This window comes from Drosophila obscura, unplaced genomic scaffold, assembly GCF_018151105.1.
Source record: "Drosophila obscura isolate BZ-5 IFL unplaced genomic scaffold, ASM1815110v1 contig_192, whole genome shotgun sequence".
Taxonomy (NCBI): Eukaryota; Metazoa; Arthropoda; class Insecta; order Diptera; family Drosophilidae; genus Drosophila; species Drosophila obscura.
This window is the reverse complement of record NW_024542781.1, coordinates 838,417-865,419: the sequence shown is the minus strand read 5'-3', so window position 1 is coordinate 865,419 and position 27,003 is coordinate 838,417. Positions and strand designations below refer to the sequence as shown.

The following is a 27,003-nucleotide window of genomic DNA, read 5'->3' as shown; positions in this document are numbered from 1 at the left end:
TTTGCAAATATTTAAAATTCACATAATTAAAGCCGTGCAAGGCGATTAGGAGGGGCAGAAGGGAGGAGGCACAGCGTACGGTGGCAAGGGGCAGTGGCAAGAGACAGACATTAAGAGTTGAATTTTTTGTGTTTCTTCTGTAATTCGCGCGCGGTGCTAAATGGAGATTTAATTGCAGGGGCTACTGCTGAGCTCCCTCCACAGATGCAATCAAGACGGAGGGCGCTATGACAGGGACAGAGGGATTGCAGCGTTGAGACGGCAAAGTGCCACCGAATTCAATAAACACTTTGCCGGACGGCCCCCCAGCCACAGCCACAGCCCCATGATGAAAAGTCAAGTGGCACATTGCATGCGACACAAAAAAGAGACACAAAATGCAAAAAAAAAAAAAAAGCACAAGGCAAAGGCAAATAAGAAAAGAAAGCTAGCTTTGGGTCCAGGGGCTTCAGATACCCTTTATGATACTTTTTTGTTGTTTTTATTTGATTAGAATTTTGCCAAACTCTGAGGTAATACTGGAATTTGCTGCTTCTTCCTATATCAGGGATATCAGGGACTATATATAGACGTTACTTTGATAAAATTGATTTGAGTTAATTTAAAAAATATTTAAAGGCAATTTCTGACCTTTGGTTGTCATATATTCATGAGGCTATGGAAAAGACAGACGAACTTATCAAGAATATATAAACTATACTAATGTCGAAAACGTTTCCCTCTCTCCTTAGCGCACAATAGTTCAAAATCATGATACCTTCTCTGGGGGAAGGGTACAAAAAAAATAAACAGCAACAAAAGTGTCTGGTAATAAACGCAGGCGCCGCTTCTCCCTCTTTGCTGCCTCTCCCTCTTGCAAGAGAGGAGCTTAACCCGTGATTGCAATTAACAGCCCTCCCACTTTGTGGAGAGAGAGAGGGGAGGACACCAAGCGACAGAGATAGAGACAAAGACAGCGCGAATATTATCAGGAAGTTGACAGCACACACATTACATAATGATCCGCGACGACCGATCGCCGATCAACCTGATGGATCATTGATCATTCCACGACGGACGCTGGGATCAAAGGGAATCAGTGAGCGAGTGAAAAAACAAAACCCTATGCTAATGACACATTCTGTTTAACAGTTAGTACCCCTAGAGACCAGGGACAGGAGAGAGGATTTAGCCAACGCACTTCCTGCGAAGAGCCTGCCTGCCATCAGAGCAACAGATCATCTTGCTCATTAAATGGCTTTGCCGCAGGGAGACGGCAGCGACAACCTGCTGCGCATTCACAAAAACTTCGACGCACCACATCAAACGGAACACAACGGGAATCTCCCAGTGCGGTGTGGTGTCTAGGGTTAATCCTTCTCCTCTGCCGCACCGAAGAACAGAGCTGCTACCGGCAGCAGAGAGAAGAAGAGACTTTACGGTAATTTGTCGCTGACTTCGTGACTGCTTCGACGCCTCTCACTCGCTCTCACACAACACACTGTGTTCTTGTGGACATTGTTTTGGTGTGTGTCGTGTCGTTTTGTCAACAGCTCCTTCTGTCACTCTCTCTCCTTAGAGTTGGGCTGAGAGCGAGAATTTCATTCAGGTGCTACTGTTTTTAGTTGTTGTTGCGCACTTGTTTTGAGCTCAGATCTGTGTTGGCTTAAGGGAGCACTGTGGGATCTGAGGGATCTATAAAGCGTAGAGAAAATATTCCCGAAAAAGGATTCAAGGAAAGCTAACAAAGTAGGTGATCCTTTCTAACAACAAGTTTTGTAATCTTCAGAAAAGACAGGCAAAAAAGGAATTCCAGAATTCTTCCAGAAAGAGCTGGAGCATAAACCACAACAAGAGCAAACATGTCGAGAAAAGTCTTAACGAAACTTCATAAAAGTAACTGAAGAGCAGAGTCTGCGCAGCAAAAGTATAAAATAAAAAAACCAAGATGGAAGACAGACTCGAAGCAAAACCAAACTTATATATGTATGTACATATGTACATCTATAGTATACGAGTATCCGTAGGTATATATTATTTTATCGTTGCTCGCATTCGCCTCACAATCATAATTTTCGTGGCCGGTTGTTGTACATTTTTGATGAGCAGTTACAACAAAAGCAGAAGGTAAAATAAAAAACCGTCAGAGGCAGACAAGAGTTTGAGGCAAAGAAGAAGAGAAGCCAAGATTGTTGTGGCTTGATTGACGAACTTGGGGAACTTGGCTGGAAACGGAATAAAAGCGGTTAACAGAGCGAAGGAGAGGAGAGAGGTGAGGAGAGAAGGGACGAGCACATGTACAACCAGATTTGAAGCTTTTGTATAAACAACAGCAAGAGCAACAGCTCCTCCAGCTTGCCTCAAGAGAGCAAAAGCAAGCAGAGGAGACCCAAGATCAAGTGCTCCAACAGAACAGTGGATGAAGAAGAGGAAGGGTCTCTGTAGGATGGGGTGGAGTGGGGACCACGTAAAGCATTCAAAGGGAGAGAGAGGGAAAGAAGGAAGAAGAGGCACTCGACAAAAGCAAAGATTGAAGCACAAGAACAAGAAGGGAGAAGCACAAAAAGAATAAGAATAACGAAAGCCATGTGCGAATGATCCTTCAATGATTACACAAGTGTGTGTGTGTGTGCATTCTGGAAACAGGGGCGTAGCATTAGTATTCTTTTAAAATACTAAAAAAAAATGTCATCGATAATTCGATACAATAAGCCGATATTTGTTTAGAATTGTATCGATGCTACGATAAAGTCGCGTATGTCAAAAACAGCTGATTCGACTGACCAATGTGGACGTAACGATTTAAATTCCTGGAAAGAACTTAATTGGATCGATGAGTCTCCTGACGGAGACTCGCTATCAATGGGGACCTTTTAAAGACCCTTTTCCACACTGAAAAAATCCTACTTGACGCCTCTGACATCAACATAACCCTCTACAGAATATAGATGTACAATATATGTACGCTTGTACATACACATTTAGAGCGATCAACGGATGGCAGCACTTGAATCGAAGAGCATCCGCACCAAATTATAAATAAATATACATCTGTCTGTAGTCTATAGTCTGTAGTCTCTCCCCCGAGGGATTAAGATCAATGCATTCCTGATGGGATCTGATATGTTCTGATGCCTACCTGGTGATGGCCATGATGGAATCCACCGGCAGCTGATGGCTGGCGCTGGAAGGCGCTGCCTGGGGCACTGCCCACGCCGCCATAGTTGGCGTTGGCCTGCTGCACGGCCCGCTGGTGGGCGGCAGCTGCAGCAGCGGCATGGTGCGCATGGGCGTGGTGATGATGCGCAGCGGCTGCGGCGGCATGATGGTGGCTGTGTGGATGCGCGTGAGGGTGGCCGTGGGCATGGGGATGGCCATGGGCATGGTGATGGTGGTAGGTCGGTGCCGTGGATTGTAACATCTCGTCTAGCTCCTTCTTGGCGTCGTCATCTAAGTCGAAGAGGGGCGAGCCCACGGAGCTCTGCAGATCCTCAAAGTCGCACAGGGGCGGAAAGTCGCTCGAATCGCTTTGGTCGCTGCTCGTGCTGTTGTTGCTCCTGCCGTCTGTATTGATCTTTCGCTGCTGGACAGCAACTCCTTCGGCAGTCAGCAGATCCTCGCCCGTCTCAGAAGTGATCGTTTGCGATTGATTCTCGTTCAAAGCAGCAGCAGCCTGCGATGTCGAAGCAGCCGGATCGTTAGATAGCTAAAGGATTGGAGAGAAGTGTTAAAAATTTTTGTTAGTGTTTTCCAAGGTATGAAAAGACCTACCTCGTCTTCGAGGCTTGGGAATTCAGAGAGCTTGAGCACGTCGTTCAACAGCTCATCCAGGGGCAAGCGAATGTATTCACCTGTAGAAGAAAAAGGAACACAAACAGAAGGTTAGTTGGAGATTCAGGAAGGAGTAAGAATAGAAATTCTATGGTTTTTCTCTTTACTAACTTTCCCAGTTCCCGAGACATATGTATATTTTTTTGTTTGTTGTATTCCAAAGATCTCTTCAATATTATTGTCTATAATTGTAATACGTGAAAAATTCCATTCCCCTTGGACCCAAACATGATTATTGTTTTCGAATCAAAAGCAAGGAAAATATACAAAAATATTTTGATCATTTGAATAGGATTGCCCCTGTCCCTGGAGCTACCTTTTTCATTTCCCCAGAGGGCGATCCATTTTCTGCTACAAGAAAATGGCCCAAAAAATCTCCTGGGGCTGGAAACAGTAGCAGTTTTTCCTGTGTCTATCACAAAAGATAGACGGTAACTAAAGTCCGACTGTGGAGTGGAGTGCAGTCGAGTGCCCGATGATCATTAATCATAATCATATAAACGTGATCTCTCAAAGATCTCTCTCTCTCTGCCCGTCTGACGGAAGCAGCTGAAAAATATTGCAATAAATGAACGAGATTTCCCTACGGGGCCTCCTCCTCCACTCTCCCAACCGATTGCTCTTTAATTAATGATGAGTTATGACAGCCTGAGAGAGAACTCCAAATACTATACCTAAACATTGATTAAAGCTTCTCCCCCTTTGGGTGTTTAGTATTTATATCTGAACAATGGTTTTCCTGCATAAATATTGATAAAAGTCAAATATTTGCATTGGGGAAATTCCAAGGAAATTGAGGGGATTCTTCGATTGAATGCTATCAGAAAATGACTACTTAACATCGGGAATGGGTAAGGAATTCCTAGAAGAGGGAGATCCAGTCCCAAACCCAGACGTGGGCAAACATCTAGATAAAGTGTAAAGGTAAAAGAGGGCGCAACTTGGCCCAAAGGTAAGAAAGATAAAGACAGAGAGAGGGAGGGAGACTGACTCAAGTGCTGTGACGACGACGACGACGACGCCTCACGACCTTTGGCTTGGCACTTGAGTTGGGTCAAACAAAAATTAGAATAAACATTCCCAGATGGCTCCGGGCAGCAGAGGAGATCTGCTTCTTGGTTCTACCAAAAAACATTTTGTTATTCTTACGATTGGTTACAAAACCACCAGCACAGCACATTCCCTGCCCTGCGCTTCCAATTCCAATTCCACAACCATTTTGGGCCTATTCCAGTGTTCTGGCCATGTTTTTTTTGGGATCTCTTCTCTTGGCCTGTTATTTTAGGAGGGTTCTGCCTCGTTTTCTTTTGGTAACAGTTCGTGGTCCGTTAATTTTGTGTGGTGTTTGTCGTGTGGGTTGTCCGTTGTCCATGGAATCGAATGGTTTTTATTTTGGGAATTGTTTGCTTATCGTTTTTGGTCTTTTGGGCTAGCTCGCCCGCTCCTCGATTGTTTGTCTCTCATTTCGTTTCGTTTCGTTTCGTTTCTTTTTCTGTTTTGGTTCGCTCGCATTGTGGCTTTAACTACAAACGAAAATATTATTCGATTTGGGTTCGTGGTTTCTGTTTTGTTTCGACCAGGAACTGTCCACCGTCCGCTGTGTCCACTGTCCACTGTCCGCCGTCTGTCACCAGCAATTAGGCGACACAAGGTGTGAGCCCTGGTCAAAAGAGGCGTTGATGGGGGCCCCCAGCAATTGTTTGCTCAATTGGTTAGAAATGATAGAAGAAGGAGTAGCTGGGCTACCATACTTATGGGTTACCTTTCAGGATGTTTACAGGAAGGAAGGAACGCAGTTGTCCGTAATGGAGCCGCTAATGGGGTTGATTGAACACTAAACACCCGACGGCTACTTGATATTTAACATACGATACGAGGGGTTGGTATTTACACAGATTGAGAGTGGTAGTACACATATTTATGGATAGATAGTGTTTGCATAGATTATAGACCTAATCGAAGGTTAAGCTTAAGGCTGAAGGCAGGATTATTGTAGTGGCTGCTCAGCTTAGATTTTTACTCTGTGCTAATATTGAGAAATCTTTTGAATAGTCTTTGATTTGAAGGGGTTGAATTTCGTGTGTTCGAGAGATACGACTTGGTACGAAATTTACTTCAAGGAAAGATTACCCTTTTCAAGTGCATAAATGTATTTAAATTTAAACAGATATATTACACTTTAACTGGTAGTATCATTTTCGAAAGGGAAATCAAAGGGGATTCAATGACATTCAGCTGTGGGCACGCCCTTACTCCCATCTGCTTCCATTGCAATAGAATGCGTTACTCAGAGAGTTATTCTTCGGCGAGCAGCGACAGGGACTACAAAAATAGGTGTCTCGGGTCCGAGAATGCAATCACACAACACAAGCTGTGTGTTATCATAAATGTGGTTTTTTTCTGATGTTGTGTGACTGCTACCAAACTTTCAAAGTGTTCTCTATAAAATCTTAAAATTTTTCTTTGGAATCCTCTATGTGATCGGAATCCATGGAAACATATACGATAAGCATTGACTTGGCGTCGAATTCTGAAGATTCTTTTCTATCCGAAATATGATATACGGTCTGCTACTTTTACGAGTACATATCTGAAAAAGCTGTTGTATAACTTCTCTTTCAGTACAATCCGCAATGGATACCTCTACAAATATATATCCTTTAGAGTACAGTTAAATGTCCCCATTTTAGTGGGTTTTCGTTCGAGATCAAATTCGCTTAAAGTCCATCATAATTTTGTTGGTATTCTCCCACATTGAGGAGCTCCAGGCTTTACGTACCTTTGGCTCAGACGTAGTGCTGTTGCAATGCTTACAGATGACGATGATGATGATAACTGTAAAATATATGCATTCGATGTGTATAATCCAAGAAACACAAGCGCCACCACAAAACCACAAAACACACTGTTGATTGTTGTTGTCTTTTGTAAAAAGATTGAACACAAATTGTTGCAACAAATCGCTGATTGTTGTTGATATTTTTTGTTGGCCCACAAACAAACTTTGACAATTATGTAACGTTTTGACAGCCAAAATGTTGCAGAATCAACAATGGCACAACACACAACTAGATATACCAGAGACACCACCGGCACACACTCCTCCACCGATATGTCTGCTGTTTCCGCTGCAGATCAGACAGACAGACGTTAACTTTTTGTTGTCTGTCCAACCTCTTATTTTTCTTTACACAATTTCGATTGTTAGGATGGATGTGTGTTGTGTTGGAAAATGGGTTTAAGTTATTTTGCAATGCCTTTTGATTGTGTGGCCAAAGAGGTTTTTGGCTTTTTTAAGAATCGCACAATGGTCGGCCACTCGAGAGCTATTTTTATTTGTCGATTTGCGATTTGGTAACTTGATTTTGCAGCAGACTTTCACTTTTTTTTTCGCACACGGAAGCGTAATAGTTTATTGTAATTTGTTAATGTTTGACACAGTTTTTTTTTTATTGTATTTTTGTTCGCTTATAGAACAGCTCTAAAGACTATTTTTAGGCCTCACTTGACTTGAGCGCACACGGACTTTTTATTCGGGGGAATGTCACCTGGCCAATGCTGACAGGTTTGTCCGTGAATTCGATTTGATGACGGGAGTCAAAGTCCTTGTTTGCGTCTACGCCCACACGACGTACGGACGTGGCTACGGTCTACAGCTACGGGTTGCAGTTTTCGGTTTCGGTTACGGTTTGCGCGCGCGTCAGGCGTCCAACGTCCAACGTTTCTTGAGAGTTTATAAAAATTCAAATACGATTCTAGACCCCGAACCGGGCCCAAAGGCAGCGGCTGCAGCGAGCAGCGAACAGCGCCAATGGCGGCCAGCGTCGGCAGAAGCAGAGGGAGAGAGCGCGTGCACACAACCACCGCAAGAGAAATGGCGTGCTCAAGTCGGGCTCTGCTTGTGTGTGAGCGGGACAACTATATGAGCTTCCTCCCTGGTTTTGCTGCTGCGCCTTTGTTCATGCGCAATGCGGCTCTCTTTTTGTGCATGTTTCTGTGTTTGTGTGTGTGAGAGAGGCGGGGCTTAAATTTGCATCTGTGTGTGCTTCAACATGGAGGCTTTTTTGTACAGCTCCGGACTCCGCGACTCCAACTCCAACTCTGGCTTTTTATCCACAAAAAAAAAGGAGAAAAAAAGAGAAGCCAAACTGGTTCTCTCTTGTTCTTATTCCCAGCCAGCATTTCAGAGTGTGCGTGTGCTTGTATCTTTGTGCATGTGTCTCGTACAATCCATCAAGCGGCAGAGTCAGAGAAAACAATCTAATCAAGTAATTTCAGCAGTCAACAGCCCAAAAAATAAAGAAAAAATGTGGTTGGAAATTTGCATGAAAATGGATTTCCACAAAGGTCAAAGAAAGCTTGAAAATCGTAAATTGCGTTACCTTTTTCAATGAACTAAGAAACGTTTTCAAGGTCTTTTGGCGAGAATATAAAAAGTTTCATAGTCGTATGGAATCATCTTTGTAGTGCATGAAATGTAAAGGTTTCAGATTCAGATGTTATGGGAATAATCATCTACTTGAATCAGATTACTGCATTCAGCAGTTCTACACATGATATCACAATATCACACAATATTATATTCATTTCTCTACAAATCATGCATATAAGCAACGCAAATTTTATTCAAAACATTAAAGAACCCAACGAAATATAAACATTTTCTTGAAATTTGAAACATGAAACAAAAACAATTTCCTAAAACCTTTTTCCCATCCTAAGATCCTAGATCCTGCTCCCCATATAGAGATCCTGGAATGCTTTCAATCGATCCTCTAGCAGACTCGCACTGGAGCGGAATTCCCCCAACTTGAAATGCAGTTCGTTGTTCGATTCGATGCGATCAAGCATCTCTTTGATCTGTGATCTCAGCACCTGTATGTCCTGCTCCGCCTGAGCGTTCAAGTGTCGCGCAGCCGCCATCAGATGCTGCCAGATCTGCTGCCCGAATCCCATGTTCATGTGCGTCACGCCTGCCCGGAGTTTCCGCTGCAGAAACTCCGAGTACTGGGCCTTAAATCTGCGCTCCTGAGCGGCAGGAGTCCAGCGGAGCAGCTCATTGAGGTATATGGCGGCCATTGCGGTGCCCAGACCGAGAATTACGCGCCAGTTCACCGAACGACTAACAACTCCAGCTACAAGAACAACTCCAACGGCGCTTTCAGAGCACACCAGAGATGCCAGCGTCTGCCACTGGCTTTGATCGATGATTGGTAGGGCAAACGTGGGTCTCGTCCTGCCATTCTGAGGTGGCCGTTGGGGCATCTGCTCCGGCAGGGGCATGGCCAACATTCCCCTGATGCGCCGCCAGATGCGGAACAGGCCCCACGTAAAGTGGAAGCTCAGATCCGGCTGGAAGGTCTCCATCAAAGTCTGACAGTCGACGCGGAAGACGGGCTCCCAGGGCGTGACCTCGGCCATGACTTGCCGCTCGAGGAGGGCCACTTTCGATTGCAGCGGTCTTGCCAGTCGCTCGAGCACCTGCTCCGTGAATATATCCTCCAGATGGGCGCTCAGGGAGCGCTGGTAGTGGTCCAGCTGTCGCGGCACATGCGGGTGAAAGGGCTGCAGGGCAAAGGAGTGCACTTCTGCGGGCACCTGCGAGATCTGCTCAACAATCACCAGGTGGCCCAGGGCATAGACTTCATTGTACAGCCGCTGGACGCTGGCAAAGAACTCCACCTTCCGCTCTTCGTGCTCGATGGACCGCGCCTCGAGGGCGTTGGAGAGCATCGTCCGCCGCAGGTCATCCAACGTGGCCTTCTCCCGCAGGGTGTTCTGCAGGGGCACCAATAGCTGCTGCGAAAGTTGCCCCACCATATCCTTGGCACTCAGCAAATGCTTCTCGAATTTTGTCTTGAGTGCGGCCTGGGCCAGACACGCGGCAAAGTCCGATTCGAAGCGCAGGAACTCCTCGAGACGCTGCTGAGATGCGGCCGTGGACTCCCTCTTGGTACCCATGCGGAGCTGCAGCGTCTCCAGGGCCGACACGTGATAGATGCGGCTTCTGGCCTCCTCCATATCCTCCTTCGCGTAGACGCCCAGCTCTTCGACAAGCAGCTGTAGGCAGCGCTCCTCATGCTGCTCCCGCACCAGATGCTCCATTTCGGGCTCCTGGCTGCTGGCCATGTCCCAGCGATTGTTCAGGATGAAGAGATTGGGGCGCGAGAGCTTCTGGGCCACCTCCTTGAAGAACTGCCGCTCCACGCGGGACATCGTGGACTCGGCATTGAGGACCAGCACAAAGACATCCGCATCGAGGCAGTACCGATCGATGCAGTCGTCCATTTGGGCCGTCACATCCACCCCGGGCGTGTCCATGAGCACCACATCGTGATCCAGCAGAGGGCAGCGACTGCGTGGCATGTTCACGTGCAGCAGCGTGCGTGACGGCAGGGAGCGCGGCGAATGGGCGCTGGCCAGGTCCCGCAGGCACGTGAGCTCCAGCCGCTGATCCTCCGCCTCGATGCGCACATGCTCCGCCTCTGCCGCCCCATCGGTGGCCTGCACCTGACAGAAGCAGCTCGTTGTATGCCCCATGGCGCTGGGCAGGATCCGCTGATGCAGCATCGCGTTGATCACGGCGCTCTTCCCGTTCGAGGTGCGCCCAAAGAAGGCCACCTTCATGCGCTTCCGCATCAGCACTTTATCGATGGCTTGCACTTTCTGTTGGTATTCCTCAAGCTGCTCCACGATCCCCTCTTCAATGAGGGCATTACCCCTAAAAGTGTCCATCATTATCTCCAGGTGTCGTCCTATGTCCCGGTAGATATCCTGCAGCTCGGTTCGTGCATCTGTGAATTCACTCAACCGCGAAGAGGATGAGGATCGAGAGATTCGCGATGATATCAAGGATGATATGCAGCTATCACTGGAGTCCGAATCGCACATTTTGAACGGATTTTTGGTTTACAAATTGTACTTTATGAAATATATATATTTTTTCTTGACTGCTACTGATATTTGATGCTTGGGATGTCGTTTGTTCGTTGGTTGATTTATTTATAAAAGGAAAACAAAGGGAAAGCTTTGATGTAAGGAACTTTGGATGTTTTGTTTCATCGAAACTTACTTTGAAACTTGAATTTCAATTGTCAAGTGTTTTCAAAATGGAAGAGGACTTCCTTTTGTTCTTGAGTTGATATCTCCGGTGCCAGTGCCCTATCTATATTTCGTATAGCTCATAGCAGACATTATCAAGCCAATTATATATTTGGCATAAATACGCTTACGACGAGGCCAATTCAGAGGCAATTTCCCCAGCAACAGTGACCCCAATAGACACCCATCCATCCATCCATCCACCCCCTCCCTCTTTCTGTAGTTTTCTTCCCAATTAAAAAAAAAACTTATTTACCCAAAAAATTAACACAATTACCGCAATCAAAAAATGTAAGGGAAATAGAGAAGGAAATAAATGTGGAAAAGAGCAGGCAGTATGCACATTAATGGGCCACTGAACTAATAGACCAGGCTATAACCAAAAAGAGCCAAAAAACGTATTTGGTGAACTTCAAAAAACAAGAGAGAGAAAGAGAAAGAGAGAGAGAGAGAGAGAGCGAGGAGCAGGCGGTAGGGGGTTATGGGATCTATCTCATCGCTGTTCGGTGTACGCTCTGAAAAAATTAGCAGCATCATCGATGAAGGGCAGAGGGTAGCCGACATTTCGATTGGATGCTTGTATAATTTTTGGTTGTAGATGAAAAAAAAAAGAAACAGAAACAGTAGGAAACAGAGCGCAAGAGCAACAGAGAAATATACTCGTACTCGTATATTGAACAAGCAAAACATTTGGCTGGTTAATCATATATTTTTTTTACTTCTCTGCGTCTTCAAGCATTTTCTTGAGTGCTTTATTACAACTTAATTAGTTTAAATTGTTGCCGGGGCGCAAAAAAAAGAAACAGAAAAGAAACGAAGAAGCAGAAGCGGTGCCTGATTGAAGCGATTGATTGAGAGAGGGACAGAGTAGGGGGAGGGAAAGAGTTGTATCCGGTGAAAGATCTTCATGGATGATCATTTTGACTTGAATACAAATTTTACTTTATTGGCTTTACTTTTTACTTATTCACCAACACTGGTTGGTAGAACTTATGAAGCTAAACTCAAATAAACAAAAGACTGCAAAAACAAATCAAGGGAATATTAATAACAATTTTACATTTAAGGGTTTGCCTTTCTTATTTAAGAAAATATTTTTCCATCATTTAAAGTCTACCAACACTAGTAAATTACTTGAAAAATCCTAACGTAAACGAAACAAAGTCTTATACTCCATTTATTGAATGTGGATTAAAACCACAGTTTAAACGCTTTTATTTGCTTCAAATTGAAACTTAAACAACTTTAATTTCATTCAACACTAAACAATGCTAACCACATTATTTGATCAATCTTTTAAACTAAAAACAACTATGAATTCTAGAATCTTTGATGATCTTAGAATATTGCATTCCCAAAGATTTTGTCAAAATCTACAAGAATGGATTTTTACAAGCTTTCCCTTTTCTTTAGTTTCACTTTTGTGCCCTCTTAAAGCACTTACCAACACTGGCAAAGAAGCATAACCTCCACAGTAATAAAGCAAAAGCAGAGCAATACCAAAAACCAGTGAGCAACAATTATGACAGGACAGATCTGCGTCGCTGGATAGTGTCAACAATGAAGTTGCTAAAAAATAAACCAAAGTCAGAGTGTGGGGGATGAAGATACAACTCTCCTACAACACTATTCGTACTCGCATTGTTACACGATATGTGTGTGTGTGTGTCTGTCTCCCATATATCTGTCGCCTTACATTATCTTTAACTTGACTTCTGCTCTATTCCGTCCCATTTTTTGTGGTTAATGAGTTGCCACAAATCTGAATGGACGCTGAATGAACTTTATGAATGGGTATTCACTATTCAGTATGCGTTTGAATAGTGGTTCATTTGAATAAAAAAAACCCGCACTACGAAAACAAGTGAAGAAACTTTTATAATCCTTAAAGCCGATAGCAATGCAGGGCACTCATTGGGTCAAGCACTTCTTCGGAATTCTATGGATGAAAACAAGGCTAAAAGCTAATTAAATGGCAAAAAAAAAGTACACAAAATTATGCAATTGCCAACTAGTTTTTGGCCCAAAAGGCAATAGAAGTAGGAATCGAGAGAGAGAGAAAGGGGAACAGAAAGAAGGTTGCGCAAGACGAAAACACTTGAAAGTGATACGATTATGCAGCAGAAAAATCATTGACCAAGCCAGACCCAGAGAGCCCGGAGCAGACTAGACCAAACGAGACCTCAGTCAGACCTGGGACTCAGGACTGCAGTCAGTGTCTACTCGCCCCCTCTTTCCGCTCTATCCCCTACGTCTGTTTGCATGTAAATTTTCCTTTTTTTTTGTTTTTTTTTTTTGTAAATTTGTAGCGTAATGCTGACCATGTAGAATTTGAACCGCTCCTCCTCCACTCCACATTCTGTTTTTGGGCCAGACAACAGCAGGGAGTGGTGGTGAGGGGAAGGCCACCAGACAGACAGATCCTCAATAGGTGCACCACCAGTGGCATCGTCACTGCCAGAGACAGAGAGCCCTGTAGGCCATGCACCAGATGTTCTGTAATAATTTTCATCACTATTTTCATCTGTTTTTCTTTTGATAAGAGGGAAAACCCATGGTAGCCATTGATGGACAGGAAATTAAATGATAACTTTTTAGGTTTCCAATACTACTAATATTCTGTTGAATGCCTTTTGAATGCAGGTTCTAATGAAAGAATGGGAAATATTTTAAGAAATTCGACTAGAAATAAACTAAGGAATGGATTGTCTTAAAGGATCTTTTAAGGAGCGTAGATGTACATAAATATATTGATAGATCTAGCATAGATCCTATGTCGTCCATACACATATTATTAAGACAACTTCGTGGCCTCTTTGCCTACAGGAAACACACAGAAAAAATGTACGACGAATAACATGATAATAAGATGCGACCAAAAAGCTATTAAGAAACAGAATTTTTTGCAAGCACGTAATTTGAGGGGTTTTTATTATAAACTATGAAATTCTACTTTTATTAGGGTACCCTCATTTACCTTTGTTTAGAGATTAAAGAGATTTCAAAACAATTGAAGGGGATTACCATGTTATTTCTTGTTTAGAAATAAGTTAAAATAGATAAAAGCAGTCTTTGATTAATCTTTTCTAAGTACGTGCTTAAATTTAGACTCTACATAATATATGACTAACATATTCAATTTTTAATGACATTCCCAGCTAAAAATTTTAATTTACATTGAAATGATATATATTTCATTAGCTTTGGATTGGTTATAGCTGCAAAAACTATTTAGAACATTTAAGAACCCTACAAAAATGTCACAAAAGAACTTTCAACGTTCAGTTCCCACAAATCCTACCTACGTGTTTTTTTTCGATGGTTTCTTTGGATTCTGTGGTCAATAAACTTGGCGTAGCTTGGCAGCAGCCTAACTGATTGCATAATGGAATTAAAAGGCAACCCAAAAATATCTATAACATAATTGAGAATAAGAGCATAACTTCTTCTAGCCAAGTCATGCCAAACAAAAACTTGTCAAACGGAATAAAAAAAAAAATAGAAGGAAAAAAAAAGAACAAACCAAAACGAATTTCAAAAGCATCGAATCGATGATAGAATGTAATCAGATTTGTGATTCACACACAGATGGGGGGATATACAATCCCCATAGAATGGAAGACAGAATCAGAAAACAGTATTGGGAAATACAAACAAAAGTTGATTGGGGCGGGCGGACAAGAGCGAAGCGAAAGAGTACAATATCTGAGAGATACTGCTACTTGCAACTTAATTAACACAAAGAGTGGAAGGAAGAAGAGTGCCACAGACGATCCCAAGTAGAATGTGTGAGGAAACATATGCCTTGTCCAATGACAAGGCAATCCTCTGGCAGGACAGGACAATACCTGAAGAGAAATGTCTCCAAAATGCCAACAACTTCATTCCGAGACAGGAACAAATGCTAGAAAAATGATTAAAATTAATGAAACTCTCTGCCTAAACGTGCGAAAGGTGAAATTAAAGAAATTCCTTCAAAATACACAAAACCGAAAAATGACTTTCATTTTAGTAGCATTTTTAGGAGGCAGGAATCAAACAATGGGATAATAATGCATGCCGCCAAAGGCTGCCGAGTACAGAGATTGGGTTTTCGTTCGGTTCGATTTCGATTCCATGGGGAATTTGGATACGCACCGAAAACTCATAGATAGAAATATATATATAAATCGGTACGGGCGGGCAGGGCAGGGCACACAAAAGCGTGTGAATGCGTGCCTCGAATGCGATATTCATCTCCTCGAATCTCCGAACCCCGCCGTGCTGCGCATCAATGGATTTTTAATAAATGGCCAAACGCAGTCGAGAGAAGCACAATCATAATAAGCATCATAAATGCCCATGAATAGGGCCATAGCATACGTATATATCCAATATGGTGGATGCTGTGAGCTGCTGATGGTTCTGCTCATTCCAATCCCTTGGTTTTCCTTTGATTAGTGGTGGCTGTGGGACACAAAATGGTTTCTGAGAGAGAGAGAGAGAGAGAGAACCCTGCTAAAAGGAGTCTACTCGGCCTCTCGTCCTGTAACAATATTCTGCTCAATAAGCCTGTTCCATGGCAGTGCCATCAGCAGGAGCAGCAGAGGGAGGCAGAAAGGGAATGGTCTGGAGGGTGGCAGAATTGCCAGTGGCTTACCCAGAGAGGAGCATTGACTTTGTATCTTGGAATCTTCAGGAGTTTGAATACAATTTAAATAGATTTATAGCTTATTCACAGTGAAGTGTGGAGCCTTCACATCCAGGTGTACTCAAAGATAGCTGACTATGGGACTATATTTATTCGAAATTGTTGGATAACTTTTTATAGAAAAGCTTTGCAGCTTCTTTTACATTACAAAGTAAGTTTTATTTTTCCCCCATCCATTATTAAATCCCCCCTTAAGGGTCGACGCCACTGCCTTTAGCATTTTGCGAAAAAAAAAGAGAAGGAGGGGCGGGGAACCCCAGTATTTTAGATAGTAAAAAAAATATATTTTGATTAACAAAACACAAAAATACCATAGACACCCCCGCGGGGTGCGCGCACGAACGCGACAGAGTGTGAGCGAGAAGGAAACGAGTTGCATGGCGTGGGGGGGGGGGCACGAAATTTCATGGAAGACGAGATTCAGATGGGCGGGGGACACGACGGGCGGCCGCCGGGGGGGGGGGGGGGGGGGGGCGGGGGGGGAGCGACCAGGGGGGAGACGGACAGCAGAAGGCACGGCAGAGGGTAATATGGGTCGGACGCCCGGACCCACCCAACCCCACGGGGGAAAAGGTTCGGCTTTCTCTGCGCCCTATGTACTGCGTACTCGTAACAGCCTTATAGGCCAAAGTTGAAGCCTTACACACGGGCAGAAGCAGAGACCTCCCCATCCACGGATTGCCGGCATATGGTACATGGCACTTCTTTCTCCCAATACCAATATATACATATATATATGATGTGTATATATATTTCACTATATATGTATATTGTGTGTGTATTTGCTCTTGGAATTTTTTTGGCGAATCATGTTTCGTTCATTTTTCAAAAGAAAAATGTTGCATGCGACGCGACACGCGGTGGCAGTGGCTGCTGCTGCTTACAGAGTAAACTCTTACTGCCACTGGGCGGTGGAGATCTCTCCCCCCCCTCCATCTTACATTCCCAGTTCCAGACGAGTTTCTCCATCTACCCGCTCCATTTCTTGGGCTCTGGGGGTCGCGTTCTCTGTTCTGTTTAATAATAAAAGTTCGTGTGTGCGTGTCAAAGTTTGTTTGAAAGGCAACTGTTTGGATATGGAAACGGGGGAAAGGGAACACGGGGAATGGGGAATGGCAATCGGAGTGGAAATATGGTTGTGGCAATGGCAGTGGGGCGCGGTTCCAAGCAGATTAGCAGGCAGGCTGGCAGGCAGCCATCGCTGCTGCTAGGGCGGTGAGTGGGTTTTCGGGAAAATGAAACGAAAAAGAAAAAAAGCTCATTTTTCTTTTAATTTTCGTGCCTGTCAACTCAAAATGCCTACATTCATTTATAAACGTCTCGAAAATACACGCACCCCGAAATGAGGCCCGCATTGAATCCAGGATAATCCATTTTCGTTTATATTAGAGCAGACGCCATCTTTTTGGCATGCCATTTTCCTCTTATTTTCCCTCCAGGGTGTTTTTCTTCTTTTATTTGTTAGCAGAAAATGTTGCTTTTCCTCCTGTGGGGGCGAATGGGAGCCAGATCGATGGATAAACCTCATGGGGAGATGTTGATAAATGTGTGTGGAATTATAGATGAGAGCATAGCATGGGGCAATTGTACACAAAGGTATTCTGGAGATTATAGCCTTTTAATTATAGATACAACTGAAATATCTTTTTCTATATAGATTAAGAATGTTGGCAAACGACTTTAAGCAAATGAAGAATTGGATTTTAGGGTGCATAGATCGATATCATGGATAGACAATGATTCCTTTTTCCTTTAGCAAAAGATGCGCATAAAACATAATACAGATCCCAATTTTCGCAGATTCATAAAATCCATTTGCAATAGATAGTTAGAGTCCAAAGAATCAGAATCCAAGCGCGTCATACAGCAGAGCAGTGCCCCTCGGTCGATTTGCATTTCTGCTAAGGATCCGAGCGTAAAATTTGGGGCTTCTATGAATGAAAATCGTTTGAGAAAAGCTTACTGAAACACCAGAGCAGCGGAATTCCAATTAGGATTCCTCATAGAACCCATCTGGCATAAAGCTTTTTCCACTTACAGCTAATGTTTTCCATTAGATACATAACTCTAAGCATGAAAAGTAATTAAATGTCTAAAAAAAAATAACTACATTAATCCTCTTGACATAAGGAAATTAAAATACAAGTGACTCTAAAGCTATACAAATAAATAATGCCTTCCCTTGCCCAAAAAAAGGAGATGTTTATCTCATTGGGAAGCGTGTAATCTTTCAACTTCTTGTCTCATAAAAGATTTCGTTACTCTTCGCCAGAGCTTATCTTTGGGTATTTTTGAAAGTGAAACTCGTATCCTACGAGTAGATAAGATATGAGGAGAGATCTATCTGTCTATCTAACTGGTCTGTTGTGCCTGTCTGGAGCTTAAGATGTAACAAGCAAAACCCCAAGATCATGGATCTACATAGAGAGTGAAAGTAGAGTGAAAACTTACCAGTTTCATTATCGATGGTAAAGGGAATGCCGTTCCATTCATTGGTTATCTCTTCCAGGGGGTTCTCATTGGCCTTGTCCTGCGTAGTATATGGTGGAGACATTCATCAATTATTTAAGATAAAAAAAAAAAAACAAACACTGCATCCCCCCCTGTACCGAACATTTATCTGTTAGATAACTCGACTAACGGCAGCGCATATCGCTCTCTATAGTAGGTGCCCCCTGCCATATGGCGTGTAAATATTGTGAAATTCCAAATGTAAATCTACGTTTTAGTTTTACCTTATCTTCCTGAAGCTCTTCCAAAGCTTTCAGCTTCTCAATATCATCGACAGAGGCGCCACTGGCTGCCATCTCATCGGTGTCGTCGCTATCCTTGAAGGCAGAGTCCGACATCGAGGGATCCGCCGACTTTGCCTCGGCCTCCGCCTTGGCCTTGGCCTGAGAGGCCGCACTATTGCCACTGGCATAGGAGGCATTGATGATCTGCTCCTGATCGAGGCTAAAGCCCAAGTCCACATCTTGTTTGTACAGCACCTCAGCGATTTCACTCTCCTGTAAGAACAATAAGTAACACACAGAGTCAGTAATCATCTTATTTGCATCTTATTTGAATGTAAATTGTAAGCACAAATGTCTGACCAGCGCTTCGTGGATGAACACCCTCATATTTACACTCGAATCTTTCAGTTCTATCTTCTTTTATTTTTGGGTTGCACTTTCAGTTCTATTTTGTTTATTTTTCGACTACGATTAATCACTATTCAATTGCTCTTTTCGAGCCCCACAACGTCATCCGCTTGTTCTAGTTCCCTAAGAGAGACTGAAAGAGCCGCAAGAGTCACACGATTCAGAGTCCACTCCATCACTCCCTCCACACGGGGGGCCGCACGGCACACTCGCTCTTCTCTACTCTATGTGCTCTTCCGCACTTTTTCGCTTTGCTTTGCATTACTTTCTGATAATGTCGATTTACATTTCGCGCTGTTTCGCTGATAAGTCGCGCGAGGCGAGGGTTCGTTCCATAGATAAAAAAAGATACGTCAGATAAAGATAGGGAGTGTCGAATGATGGATACTCTCTGGGAAATATTAAACAGATATCTGATAGATGAGAGAAGTTTATTTTTCGGAAGAAACTAAACTTCTTTGAGAAAAAGATTATTTTAATCCTTAGAATAACAAAAAACTTTTACAAATCTTATAGCTAATAAAATGGAAAATCTTCAGCTATACTTCTATATCTATTCCGTGTCTACTCTATATATCTATATATTCTATATCTATTGCCAAACCTTAATAGAAATATTAGGCAAAGAAAAATTATGAAAGATTCATCAATCGAATCTTTGAAGCAATCTTCAAAGTTCGCACAATCTCTAAAGATTGAATAGAGCAATCATACTTTAAAGAAATATCTCTTAGGCAATAGACCTGCCATGAAAGTTCTTCCAACAAGTGTAATCCCAGCCACAATCATCACTTTTATCGCTGTAAAATGCTGCCAAGTAGCATAAACTAATTTGGGGATACAACAACTAAACATATATGCATACATATATGTACATACATAGGCTTCTCTTATTTCACAATTCTTATCGCGGACACACCGGCCCCCACAATGCGCGCCGCTCCCTTAGCCAGAAACCTCTCGAAGCAGCAAAGAGTCGGTCGCTCGTTGGCCGCCGCCGTCAATCGGTAATCGTCAATCGCTGACGTTATCAATAAACTACAGAGAACCGAGGGGGCTCTATAGTCTATAAATGATATAGTATTTATAACAATGATTCCAGACAGACACAGAGCACTCTCTTACGGCGTGCCTTGGGCCCGTTCCCGGGGACTTGTTTACGCCACACGACGACGAATCTCTTATCATCGGCCACACTGCAAACAATATTTTCCTGCAATAAATTTCACTCGAAGAGAGTTCTACACTTGACGAAAATGAGCTGCAAGAGAGCTGTAAGGTTACCAAAGGGAAAGAGCGTTGAATGGTTCTTCTCCTTCCGGAAAAGCTGTATAAGAGAGTTTGAATAATGACAAACTTGTAAAAAATACTCAGAAAGGAATCTTTAGCATTAGATCTGACTCCATACTTGCCGAAAAAAGATCTCCGAAATGCTTTTACACTTGCCGAAAGACAAAAAAAAAACCCAACCACAAAGGAATGCTGACATTCATCCACATGTGCAGATCGTTTTGCTTATGAAGATGTTTTTCGGTATGGCATAGAATTCTGCCAAATCATGCGGAAAGAGCACGAAGGTGGAGAAGGAATGACTAAAAGAAGCGGAATTCGAGCTCAAATTATAGCGTTAATGATGCATTATTAACGCTGCTCGGCCCGAAACCACTTTAATCCTTTTTCTTGGTCAAGTCGAAAGTCGGCGACAGGCGACAGACGACCGAGGACCGACAGGAGGCAGGGGAGTATGGGCGTTGTCCTCCATCTTAAGCCGCTGCATTCTGCTTTCAGGTTTCTCCCATTCAAACAGGTAGGGAAAAAATATCTGAAGAAACGAGGGATAATCACGGGATAATGGCAGACATTAGCACGGGGACAATCGATTCTACTGGGCTACTGTAATGCCCAAAAGAACAATCGTTGCCAAAGGACTTTTTGATGTTTTAATTAAAATGTTTCATGTCCCAGCGATGACATGTTTTTTTGCTTTCTTGTGTGTCCCAAAACGTGTGACATTTTCTTTTTACTGTAAAATTTTCTTTAGAGGCTTTCTACAAGTTTTTCTTTCTGCTTTGCTGCCGCTTCTCTCGCTGCTGTGGCAGCAGGAAGGGGGGCGGAAAATAAAGAAAAGCAATCAATCATTCTGTGACCACGCCTATCTCCTGGATTAGTCAGCAGAATATGGCTATGGCGGCGGCATCATTGGTCTCTCTCAGGCATGTCGGTCGGTTCGGTCTCTCTCCCGTTTTTACCCCCCGTCAGAATCAGAAGGGAAATTAAGGGCCACTGTGCCGCCGCCTTCGAGCCCAATCAATTGCTGCCACTGCCACTGCCGCGCCGCACAGCAGAGAAAGAGAGCAGCAGCACTGCAGCAGTGAAAATTCCCCAGGGAACAGGTCGGCCCCCTCTCCATGTGTTTGTGTGTATCTGTGAAAGGCATATAAGTATGAGTGAGAAGTATCTGTGTGTGTGCTTGGGCAAGCGTTGCGCATGTTCGTTCAGCAGCTACAACTGCACCAAAAAAAAAAAAAAGAGCAATTAAATGGAGAAGAAAGAAGAGGTTCCCGAACCGAAACACCAAAAACCGAATCCTCCCCTGCTGGCATTTCATTATTACATATTTCTCTCCCCTTTTTATGCGGAGGGGGTTGATTGTTGCCTTTTTATATTGACGATATACATATACGATTATATATCTATAATATCTATAAAAAAGTGTGTGGTATATAGTCATGGTTGATTGGCAACTTGATTGTTAATTAAACTTCAATGAAAAGTTAAAGAAAAACTATATAAAAAATGGAAAAGGTTCTTTACATAAAGAACTTTTAAGAACAAGAACTGAAAATAAAACGGAGGAATACCGTTTTTTTCGAGGCACATTGTCACCTTTTACTAAAAGGCTCTACAATAGGCTCCCAAAAATGCAACATACAGAAATCTTTTAAAGGAAATTAACTATAAATCTTAAAATTTAATTTTAAAGGAAACAGAGTTCACATAAAAATCACACCACATTTTTTTCATCCATCCAACTGATGAATATAAAATAACCATAAAACGAACGCTAATTTGTTCTAAGGATAGCTGCCTTTCCATCCATATAAAATCAAAAAATAAAATCCCACTCAAAAATCAAAAGGCTTCTCTCAAAAGGATCTCCCGAAAAAATTCTTACCTCTTCGAGGTACTTTTTACAGTGTAGTAGTAGCCGTAGCCACCGTGTAGTGTAGGTTACAGTTCTTATCGGTTAGGGTCGGAAATACAACGGACGTTATCTTTGTACAGCCCAAGTAGTACTTGTAGCTGTGGGCCATGGGCAATAATACGTGACATTTTTAGCAGCTTAGACACAAACACACAGCCAGCACTGCCCCACACAAAGAAAACAAACACGTACACACACTTCTGTGTAGAATTCTATAAAGAATTCGATTTATAAATCGTAATGATGGAAAAACGGAGAGAAATAACGGAAAGAAAGGGCTGAGAAATTGATCTTTTGATCATCTGAGGGCATTCCCCTTTGTGGGAAAATCCCGCATTAACTTTTATTTCGAGTGTTGTTTATTTTAGAATTTATTCCCGAATTTCACAATTTATGGCTGTAGTGCATATTTATGGGCCGATTCCTATCGCTGGGCAATAGTTATAGGCCTGTAGAATATATACATATGTATATGTATATCCCCGTGACCTTGTCCATTGATATGGGTCTATTGCTTTAGAAACTATTCAAGCTTTGGGTACACGTGTGGCGCTCTCCAGACATTCGTTCACACTCGTACTTGAGCCCCTACTGAGGAGAGTTTCATTGATAAAGTGAGAGAGATAAGATGAGGAAATCTCTCGTGAGAGATGATTGCAGAGGGGGGCAAAACCACTCTCAGGGTCTATAGATATGATTCGCATACTGAGAAATTTGTTGATGTAAGAGAAATGTGCACAAGAACATCTTAAATCCTGGTTCTACTAGGGAACAAAACGATCCATAAGTCTAATCAGATATTCATTAATTGATTACTATTGAATATTCACTTCATAAATATTATTCTTCAGGGGGAATACACGATCTATGGAACTACTATTGCTGCCCCTTAAACGATCCACATGACTAATGAGAGCTGCTGCTGCTGCTCCCCCGCGACATCTACTTTTGTTTGACAAACCATCAATCAGGGTCATGGTTGCATCAAAATATTGACACTTGTAACGCTTTGTGGCAGCAATTAGTCTCCGCTTAGGCGATCGCTTTACTTGACCACAAAATGCCGACGCAATAATAATACAAAAAAAAACGAGCAAGTAAAAAAGATAAATGGATTTCCGATCCGATCCTTCTAGGCTTCAAAGCAGCAGCGGCGGGCGGGCGGTGCGGCGTACCATAAAAGTCTCCAGTGAAAGCAAAAGAAAGTGCCCGAAGAAAAAGAAAGAAAGAATCAAGCAAAGGAAGCAAAGGGAAAGGAGAGAGACCCGGTTTAGGCCGGGACTTACTGTCAGAGCGGGGGTCTGTCGGCCCGTCCGTGTGGCTAAAAAGGTTCGCAAAAAGTCATTAATAAAGCCTCGTCTGCGGCGGCGGCGGCGGAGATATTTCTGATGACACCTGAACTGACAGCGCGGCACGAAGGACAGATCCCAGAGCCGGAGATCACTTGAGCATCGTGTGGCGCGTATACTCTTGTGGCAGCCACAAGGAGGCGAGAGCAAGTGTGGCGCATATTAATCATGTGCTCGTCAAACCAAAAAGTCTGGAGTTGCAGCAATCCTCCAGTCGGGTTGTGATTGTGCCACCAACAAAGCTGAAGTATCTATGTATGTATCTGTATATTTGTGGCTTTGGCCTCAAGTATCCTGTTGTGTGCCGCTCGATGCAACATTTTTGCGGTTAGCAGTCCCACCCGTTCCGTCCCGTCCCTTCAGATAGAGAGGGCACAGGTACAGGTAGAGGTATGCCTTAATAACAGTTCATTTGTGTCATCCGAATGGTTTCTGCCCATCAATTAATGAATTTTCAATTCAAATTCGTACGTATTTCTCTTCCCCTCTCCCACTCTCTCTCTCTCTCTCGCCACCATATAATCAATTTGACATACGAACTTTTTTGCACACACACACACACCTCTACTCTTGTTATCTCTTTCCCGCATAGCACTTTGGGCACTTGGGCCAATAGGCGGCGCCTCGAAGAAGTTCGCGAACCGTAATTAACGGTATTTAATTATGGAAATTAACCAACGAGAGCTTCTTGGGTGAGAAACTAAAGCTCACCGAACAAAAACTAGATAGAAATAGTATTCAAGTATTAACTAGAGATGGCAGCACGAAAGGCACACGAAACACGAAAAAGACACAAAGAAAACGGTTCATTGTACGGCTTTTCACAATTCATCAAAATCATTTAAGAGTCACATTCATCACTTGGGATGATATCATTTATGATGAGGATTAAATGTATCAAACCTATCCGATATTATGATCACTGCTCGTGTAACCTCTGTTGAACTTTTCTAAACCCTTTCTAAGTGTTCTAGGAGTAAGATTTCCAAGTTAATCATTTGTCCACTGCCCTGATAAGTCACTCAACCATTCAGACACACATGCATATGTACATATTTACATTTTTAATATCAAATAATATTTCTGTTACGCAAAAGTACTTCAAATCGATAACATGATATCTTTCAAGTGGTAACAAACGATTCTAGTGCGAGTATTTGTGTCTTTCTTTGACTTGATGTTCCATCCCTAATAAATAGTTATAATCCAAGTGAATTGTGAATATTTCTTGTACACTTTTGGCTTGCCTCCTCTGCCTCTACGCCCCTTTGAAGGTAATTAGATGGGAAAATGCAACGTAATTATAGGCAAATTATTTTTCAATTTGCAGTCTTTACACCGTTTTTGCGTTTGCCTTTTTTTTTTGCGCCAACACTATGGCCATGTGAATAGAAAGTTTATCCGTGTGCACAAAAAAAGATAGTCTGTCTGTTAATATCACACATATAGAGATAAATATAGGAAGAAGGTAAATCTCGGAGACAGACCGCTAGGTAGATGTGCATATATTTGTACTCCTCGTTGAGACACATTTTGGGAGTTGAAGAAAATGATTTCCGTTGTTGGGTTTGGGGTTGTTGCTTTGCTTTCGCGACGATCCACAGACGATTCGGTTTGAGACGTATTCACTGGAAATCGGCATAACGCATACTGAAAGTATCGCCTGGTACGGGGCTAGAAATTCTGTCTGGAACCGGGGCTGGCTAATCAGCGCCGCAGCTGGAGGGGTGCTCATAAAAAAATATTTGATTATTTTCAATTGATAAAGTTTGTTTTGCACGAATTTTGAAAGTAAATCGGACAACAAAAAAGTACACGCAACTGATAAGGGGCCTAGTAGCAGATGACCCAACGGTGGGAAGAAATATACATACATAAATGCTTGAATGGTTGAAAAACTTAAAAATATATTTTATATTTTCCAAGGGAAGCTTTAATTCTTTAAAATTCCAACGTTCGTTTCAAGCGATGAAAGCTTTCAAGGGTTGCATTCCACACTAAGGCCAGGTTGTTGTATCGGCTAAATGGCTTTCGCCTGCAGCATGTTGCTTGGTGAGTTTCTCTCTCTCTCGCAACAAATGTTGCCAGAGTTGCTGAAGAGTGTGTTGAAGAGAGCGCGCGCTGAATGTGATGCCGGTAAAAACAGCTGTTTTTACGCTCTTTTTCGGTTTTGTTTTCAAGTTTTCTTTCCCACGTCAGATCCCCCTTTCCCCCTCCTCTGTCTATGTGCACACACCCCTTTTGATGGGGCGGTTGCTGCTGGCTGGGTCTGTGAAAAGTGCAGTATCAGTATGATAGCACGAATATTAGAAAAGGCGTAATCAAAGCGTGCTAAATAATGAGAGAGGAGAAATATCTCTGCCAGAGAGAGAGAGAGAGATGACTCAAGACTCGGGGACGAGCACAGACTTTGAATGTTCAACGAAGTTCAACGAAACAGACCCCAAAAATAACACCCAAAAACAACATCAAAAAAAACATGACGAAAGGTGACTTCTGCTTGTGCGAATGAGACGCATAAAGCAAAGCAGCGAAGCATCAAAGCTTTGTGCGTGATTGTTGTTGTTGCTGCTTGTTTTTTTGTAGATTTGCAATTAGCAAATCTTGCGAGACAGAGCGAGATAGCACCACAGGTGGACGGCATTCAAGCAAAATAGAGTTTCAAGTGTGTGTGCTGTGTGTGAGGAGGTCAGTCAGAGATCGACCTGAGGCACTTGACTGCACAGATGCTCAGAGCAACAGAATAGCAGATTTGGGAACAGGCGATTGGTTAAAGCGAGTGGGGGGAATGAGTGGAAAAGTTAGATCTTTGGAAATTCAAGGGTCAGAGGTTAATCTTTGATGGAGTAAGAGGGGGAGAGGTGGAGATCTTTTGTTCAGAAAAAGGTGACACACAGCACAGACAAAGCGACAGGTGCATGGTTTTTGTTCTTTGTTTAAAGGAGAACGCGAACTAGTTCGCTCATTTGCATATTATCTCAGTCCGTTTATGGATCGAAGGGGAACTAGTTCGAGAGAATAATTTGCATATTGCTTCGTTTATGGATTGCAGCTTTGAGCAGATGTAATTATAATCAAGAAAGAGAGCGACAGCCCGGGGTAGGCACAATGGATGCCCTACCATCGGAACCTTAAACTTCTAGAATAGATAGACAAAGGACCCACACATCAACTACATTTAAAAGGAAAATATATATATATACCCCACACCTGGGTATGCAAACATTCGATAAGAACCAATATGACCCCATTTAAAAGGGTACCATAATTAAACCACAAATGCACCATAAAATGTCGGAAGTCGAATGCAGAATCACTTATTCATTAAAGAACAAAGGAAATCATCATGAATGATTCAAAATCGAAATTTTTTCAATAATTATGCAACCAAGTGAGTGCCGAGTGCATTATATGTATATGTACATCATAAAGAGTAAATATATACAATATATGCATAAACATGCATACAAGTGAATGTATGTTTTTGTCTCAAGAACAAATTCACAAAAAAAATATCAACACAGCACAAATACAAAAATAATATAAAAACCGTCATCAGTCGAAATGGAAAACATTCGTGACATGTCGTGGAAAAGGCAGAAACAAATTACAGGCCACAACAGAAACAGCAACCAACCAACCAACAGTCGAATAGCAGCACAGAATAAATCGAATCGAAAATAACACACGAGAGTTAGTCATTCT

The 27,003-nt window shown here is 42.8% G+C and overlaps 2 protein-coding genes across 7 annotated transcripts in view; both read right to left on the bottom strand.

Annotated features, from left to right (window-relative positions):
* LOC111073003 (segmentation protein cap'n'collar) overlaps positions 1-27,003 on the bottom strand; it is a 48,868-nt gene that overhangs the window by 9,390 nt on the left and 12,475 nt on the right. For 4 of the 6 annotated variants that reach the window (XM_022365111.2, XM_022365110.2, XM_022365108.2 and 1 more), the window contains exons 3-6: positions 18,337-18,609; positions 18,053-18,131; positions 3,751-3,830; positions 3,119-3,685 (exon numbers count right to left, since the gene is read on the bottom strand). In XM_022365111.2, the coding sequence (XP_022220803.2) occupies positions 3,119-3,685; positions 3,751-3,830; positions 18,053-18,131; positions 18,337-18,609 (999 nt within the window). Of the gene's footprint in view, positions 1-3,118; positions 3,686-3,750; positions 3,831-18,052; positions 18,132-18,336; positions 18,610-18,696; positions 18,716-24,785; positions 24,938-27,003 lie in introns of those variants that run through there. The other 2 variants (XM_022365112.2, XM_022365113.2) reach the window with 2 other exon arrangements.
* Positions 8,404-10,803, bottom strand: LOC111073005 (transmembrane GTPase fzo). Its single transcript, XM_022365117.2, has one exon. It carries the CDS (start codon positions 10,699-10,701, stop codon positions 8,536-8,538), a length of 2,166 nt encoding a protein of 721 aa, XP_022220809.2. The 5' UTR covers positions 10,702-10,803; the 3' UTR covers positions 8,404-8,535.